This window comes from Scardinius erythrophthalmus (assembly GCF_964197995.2).
Source record: "Scardinius erythrophthalmus genome assembly, chromosome: 14".
NCBI classification, from domain to species: domain Eukaryota; kingdom Metazoa; phylum Chordata; class Actinopteri; order Cypriniformes; family Leuciscidae; genus Scardinius; species Scardinius erythrophthalmus.
Genome location: NC_138234.1, coordinates 20,984,438 through 20,990,852, shown reverse-complemented (window position 1 = coordinate 20,990,852; position 6,415 = coordinate 20,984,438). Strand labels below are relative to the sequence as shown.

Sequence of the window (6,415 nt, the reverse complement as noted above, 5' to 3'; positions counted from 1 at the left end):
ACCTAGCGATACGTTTTTTCAATCTCATCTAAAATGATCAGTGTTGGGAGTAACGCATTACAAGTAACATGCATAACCCATTCAGATTACTTTTTTGATGTTACAAGTAAAGAAACGCATTACAAGTAACATGCATTACCTAATCAGATTACTTTTTGATCTAACAAGTAATTAACTACAAGTAATGTGCATTACCTAATCAGATTACTTTCTGATGTAACGAGTAAAGAAACGCATTACAAGTAACATGCATTACGTAATCACTCAGATTACTTTTTGATGTTATGAGTAAAAAAACGCATTACAATAACGCACATTACATAATCAGATTACTTTTTGATGTTATTAGTAAAAAAAACGCATTACAATAACATGCATTATAAAATCAGATTACTTTTTGATCTAACAAGTAAAGTAATGCATTACAAGTGTCATACATTATGTAATCACATGACTTTTTTCGATGTCAATGAAAATTACATTCTAATAATACAAATACATTTATTTACAGAAAAAGTTTTTAAGTTTTAAATTTCAAAAACAATATTCACATTATAATTTGAATTGTAGCTGAAATATAGCCATTGCATGCATGACGTCCACTACAGTGGACATGTGATTAATCAGAGTTTTCTCTCAATCTAAAATCAAAACTTGGAAAATTTTACTGTGATATGACTCATTAGATATTGCTTTATGCTGCAATATTCTTTTTACCTACAAGAGTCTCCTAGGATAGAAGGAATGGGTGGATATTCTGGAGCAACTTGGCATGTCTGACTGACCCTTGGCCATCTTGGTTTGGAGGGGGAAAAAATCGAAACACAAAGGCTTGCCACTTGGTTGCAATTTATAGGATGATGCACCAGGGTCCAATGAAGAGATTGATGTGCAACTTTGCCATAAAAACCCGTGCAAATTCAAGAAAATGCTTTTTTAATAGCTGTCCACTGTAGTGACCACTATGCGTGAAAGGGTTAAATAAATATATAATACGAATATAAATATGGATATATCGTAAAAGCACCCCTACGTGGTGAATATATGAGTTATTTGTCCTACAAACGATGTCTACGCTAAAACCTCATTAAAACGAACTGTGTAAAGTTAATAAGAGTCTGTAAAACTTAATAAAAGTCGTGCTGATCTGATCATCTGACATACAGTGACATAAGGCATCAGCTGAGCTGAGAGGAGGAGGATGCTATTCATGTCACTTTGCTAGTCGCACACACGCTTCAAACATCAACAAACCGATAGAGGGTAGATTTACTCATTTTATCCATTTAATAGAACATAAATATGACAAATGTAGATTTTAAACGTGTTTCGTTGTTTTTAAACGTCTTAGGATGTTTGTTTTTGTCGGTTTATCGTCGATTTTAGCATTACGGCGCCTCGAGCGCAAGCTAACTCTGAAACTGACAGACGCAGAAGTTCAACCTCTAAACTATATTTACTATAAAACAGAGGCAATATCTACATGTATATGGTCTCAGTTTAATATTCAATACCTAAATGGGTCTTAGCAGGCTTTAAATGGTATTGTTTTTATTTATTTAGGTAACGTTAGTGGGATGGCGTTTGTGAAGAGCGGATGGCTGCACAGACAGAGTGAGTGTTTACACCACATTTATGGCATTAAAAAGCCCCAAATAACTACAACGAAGAATTTTAATGTCGAATTTAAGCATTTTGGGATGTTTTTGTAATGCATTTACGTACTATATTAAGTTACACTTATATAATTTAAAGCCTTCTGGGAACTCATGAAATATAAATAAGTTGTTTAAGCCTGGAGGTTGAATTGAAAAGCTTTTCAGTTTAGTTTTTAGTTTTTATTCACTTCAGTAAAGCAGTCATGGATGACTAGTTTCTTCCATAGACTGTAAAAAATGGTTTCTTCCTCTTCTTGACAAGTTGTCTTGGCATGAGTTGTTAGAAGGAAGTTGGAAAAACAGCTGAACTTTGTCTTTGACTGTGTCTCAAAACCTAGTGAGCTGACTATCTAGGCTGCATCTTGTTATTCTTGTAAGTGTTTTAAAGCTATTTTTAGATGTTGACTTGATTTCTGTTTGATAGTTTTATAGATAGTTTTGTAGATAGTTTTGATTAGGTAGAACTATAGCGGTCAGATTACATTTACAAGCAGTCTTTTTTTAACTTTGTAATTGAATTAATGTATAATGAATGTATAATATAAAAATATAAATAAATTTAATATATTAAGTTATTTTATAATATAATTAAAAAAATATGTTTTTATTATAAAAAGTCAATAAAACATGGCTGATATTAAAATGATTTTGTCTAAAAACATTATAATTACAATGATTTTATAATTTAATACATTTATAACATAATACAACTTATACTTTATTTTTATAATATAATGTAAAAAATAATTGTATTCAATTAATTTATAAATTATAATGTTTTTTATTAAACTTAAATACAACTCATACTTCATTTTATAATATAATTACAAAATAATTGTATTAAATTAATTTATTATAAATGTATAATATAAAAATGCATTTTATATATTTAATTATTTTATAATATGATTAAAAATAATTACATTTTAATATAAAAAGTAATCAAAACATGTTTGATATTAAAATAATTTTATCTAAATTATATGTGTGTAGTAATTTTATAATTTAATACATTTATAACTTATATACATAAATATACCTAATTATTTAATATAATAATAATAATAAAACATTTTTATTAAATTTTATAATTCTAAAAAGTAATTAAACAGCAGCAAACTAAATAAATAAATACAGCCTGTGACTAACTGCTGTCATCTATCAGGCACCATCTTGCGGCGCTGGAAGAGGAACTGGTTTGACCTCTGGTCAGATGGACGTCTGGTCTTCTACGATGACCAGCAGCGGCGGGACATGGAAGACGAGATCCACATGAAGGTGGACTGCATCAACATCCGCAACTCCAGCGCTTGTAGAGGTGGGTGTGATCTGTCTTTCCTTCTGCTTTAAACCCGCAGGACACGAGAAGGCCTCAAAAGTGCCTTTTTATGTAGTACTTGAGGTTTTTGTCCAACACAAGATTGAAAGTTCTGATGTGTTGTTGTTCTACATCCTCCATTATTTATTCCCAGATCTCATGCCACCCGAAGGCAAAAGCAAAGACTCCCTCCTGCAGATCGTCTGCCGGGACGGTCGGATCATCAGCATCTGCGCAGACAGTGCAGACGATGCTTTGTGAGTCCAGTTTCTCAGTGTGCTTTAAAATGAGATTCCTCAATATAAACTCGTGTATTTTCTCGCAGGGCTTGGACCATGGCCCTCCAGGACGCCAGACTCAACACTGTGAGTGACACATACACGTTTGATCTTTCAGATTTCGGAAGCATTACAGAGGCATTTACCAACATGCATTGGTGTGTTTTGTAGGTTGTGGCGCCCGCGCAGATTGGTTTTGCAGAGGACGTCGTAGCATCGGCGCCTCCGCCATATTCTGAATTAAATCCAACTCCACAGGTAATCAATATATATCCTCTCATTGATATTTAAAGAAAAATGGCTTATGTCCAGCTTATGTGGTTGAATGTGTTTTAAGGGTGTGTTCACACTTGTACTTCAGTTCTCTTGGTTCTTTGGGTCCAGACTAAAAAAGAAAACGATACCTGGTTCACTTAGCGTTCTCATTGTCTTTTTTAACACCGAACCTAAAGACACAAAACAAAATAAATAAATTATAATTATTATTGTTCTTTAAATGTTATAATTTAATAAATAATAAATGTTATAATTTACAATTAAATACATTTATGAATACAAGCAAATAAGTGCATTTTATAATTTAATCATTTTAAAATGTTATTTAAAAAATAACTATTTAATTACATTATATAAAAATTACATAATTATTGATTATAATAATTAAGTATTACAAAAAAAAATAAAAAAATAAAAACAAATAATTGAAATGTAAAAATAGTGGCATATGAGCACGCACACTTAACTAAATATTCCAAAACCAAAAATAAAAGAATAATTTAATAATTAAATGTTATAATTATTCAAAATGATTTAAAATGTAATTAAATATAACAAATATAAATATAAATGAAATATATAAATAAATAAATAAATATATATATATAAAGAAAAAAAAATCTAAATGTTAACATTAGGGAAATGATCATCCACAAATGAATATACTGATACCAATAATAATAATAAAAAAAGATACCCGATATGATACTGACAAATCATGCATCCCTATTTTTTGTTCTTGTTGATCTAGGTTTTCTATCCTGATGGATATGGCGGTTATGTTCCTCATCCTCCGCCTTACGCCACACAGATGGTCTATTCTGCAGATGGGCAGCAGTATGCAGTTGCTTACCCTTATCATTATCAAGGTAACAGGAAGTTGGTTGGCTTTTGACCTATGACCTTTATGTAGTTTGATTGACCTTTGATTATTTGTTTCCATCAGGTGGATATGCACCCGGTGTCAACCACGTGATCGTGCAGGAGCGTCGTCGTGACGACACAGGTGATGTTGCTTTGGGGATGTTGGCCGGCGCTGCGACGGGATTGGCCCTCGGTTCTCTATTTTCCGTATTCTAATGTGTTTGCGTGAACCCAGCCCAACCCCTCCTGACCTTCAACACGGGACACTGTCCCTGTGCTGTTTTAACTTTGCCTTTACGCCTCGTAACGCGCAGGTCTGATAATGTAGCCGGGCTGGGGGTACGTTTGCTTGCTTTTCTGTATTCGTCTTTGTACCAAAGCTTATTATGCACCAAAAAAGGGTTTGCTTTGCAAATTTAATCTGTAACTAACAAAGATGTACACTAAAGTATTGGCGGCTAGCCTCGAGATAAGGATAATCAGTAAGGTTTAAAGGTCATCCGCTCTTGAATAAGACAAAGTGTCTATTGTGTCTGTCGTCTTACACTAATGATGCCCTATGAAGAAAAGGAACAGACCCTGATGAAATGAATGATGGGTAACCTGTTTTGTTTTCTGTTAGTTCGTGAAACTGTTTTCAGTGTGTCGCTTGCAGCTGCAAACATTTAGCAAAATTAATATGTTTGTGACAGTCACATTTAAAAATAGGTCACTCAAAAATAAAAATTCGGTCAGAATCTTTTTTTTCTTTTCTTTGTGAAAGTGTCAGTGAAAGCCTATAAAATAACTTCTTTGACAAACTTTCTTCTTTTTTATATTTTCTGAACGTTTTGTTTTAATATCTTTAAAAATTATGTGCGTTTCAAGCTATTTTAGAGCGAGTAAATAATGGCAGAATTTTCATTTTTGTGTGAAATATTCATTTAAAGCTAATTTGACAGGAAAATAATCCTAATGATGATACATTATTAATACTGTGACGGCAGTTGTGATGTTATTCAGGAAAGAGTAAAGAGTGCGTCCTTAATTCTACCGCACCTTTTCTGGTTATTATTCCTTTCTTTGCCTTTTTGTTTGTCTTCATTTAATTATGTTTGTTTATTCTCAGTGTTAATATCAAGTGTGTATTTTTCCCCTTTTTTTGGAAAATTTTACACTTTCTTTTTTTGAGAGAATTTTGGGTTGAAAATTTTCTGTGATTGATTTTTTTTCTTGACTCCTTTTTCTCTCTTAAGAGTTAATATAAAATATTACATCTTTCCAGTTAACTAGAAAATGATTATTCCCAGTGTTTGTGATGGGATGCGATAAGGGAAACTTCAGGGAAAAGTTGGATCGACTCGTGATTGTTTAGACTTACTGTCACATTTACACAATTATGTGATCGATTTGACTGTTGTGTTTACTTAACAGGTATAATAATGAAGATATATATGTGATAATAATCATAATTGTTTAATTTATACAGGATTTATCAGAATGGATTTCAGGTCATGGCTCAGTTTAACACTTTAATGATTTGGAAAAATGACATTTTCATCTGAAGTATGCTTATATAATTTCAAATGTTTTCTTTTTCTTTATTGCTATGTTGTTTGGACCTCAAAAGCACAATTTAAATGTTATGTTTTAAAATATACCAACATAATCATCAGTGTGTTATTTATAAACTATTAAAATAAGATGTCCTGTAATTTATTTTGTCAGTTTATTCATTATATATGCATTTTACATTAGATACAAACACCCCTTTGGGACCCCTTGAAAATTCTTAAACCAAGCAACTGGATTGGGCACGTTAAAGTTTTTTAGTTAAGATTTTATTAATCATTTTTATATTTTTCTAATTAATAATAATAAAGATGATGTGCACAGATAAATAATAGGGTTAGGGTTAATAAACACCGCAACATTTCATAAAAAAGCCAATTTTGAAAACAAAAAAACACACACTAAGTGCACGTGACTTTAAAAGAGTGACGTGGTCACGCAAATGACGTTACTGGATTGTGCTGCGTCAC

The 6,415-nt window shown here is 31.8% G+C and overlaps 1 protein-coding gene across 2 annotated transcripts; it reads left to right on the top strand.

The window, feature by feature from the left end:
- Window positions 1-1,073: 1,073 nt before the first annotated feature.
- Window positions 1,074-6,086, top strand: plekhb2 (pleckstrin homology domain containing, family B (evectins) member 2). Of its 2 annotated transcripts, XM_081385617.1 has the most exons (9): window positions 1,181-1,263; window positions 1,564-1,614; window positions 1,997-2,031; window positions 2,824-2,976; window positions 3,131-3,233; window positions 3,302-3,341; window positions 3,426-3,512; window positions 4,282-4,399; window positions 4,477-6,086. In XM_081385617.1, exons 4-9 carry the CDS (start codon window positions 2,913-2,915, stop codon window positions 4,608-4,610), a joined length of 546 nt encoding a protein of 181 aa, XP_081241743.1. In that variant the 5' UTR covers window positions 1,181-1,263; window positions 1,564-1,614; window positions 1,997-2,031; window positions 2,824-2,912; the 3' UTR covers window positions 4,611-6,086. The 2 variants fall into 2 exon arrangements, with proteins under 2 accessions (XP_081241742.1, XP_081241743.1); XM_081385616.1 differs by lacking the exon at window positions 1,997-2,031 and having other exon boundaries at window positions 1,074-1,263.
- The last annotated feature ends 329 nt before the right edge of the window (window positions 6,087-6,415 follow it).

Coding starts and splice junctions, on each gene's coding strand:
- plekhb2 (XM_081385616.1), top strand. CDS start 1,578: ATGGCGTTTGTGAAGAGCGGATGGCTGCACAGACAGA. Junction 3,342..3,425: donor AGGACGCCAGACTCAACACT/GTGAGTGACACA, acceptor TGTGTTTTGTAG/GTTGTGGCGCCCGCGCAGAT. Junction 3,513..4,281: donor AATTAAATCCAACTCCACAG/GTAATCAATATA, acceptor TTGTTGATCTAG/GTTTTCTATCCTGATGGATA.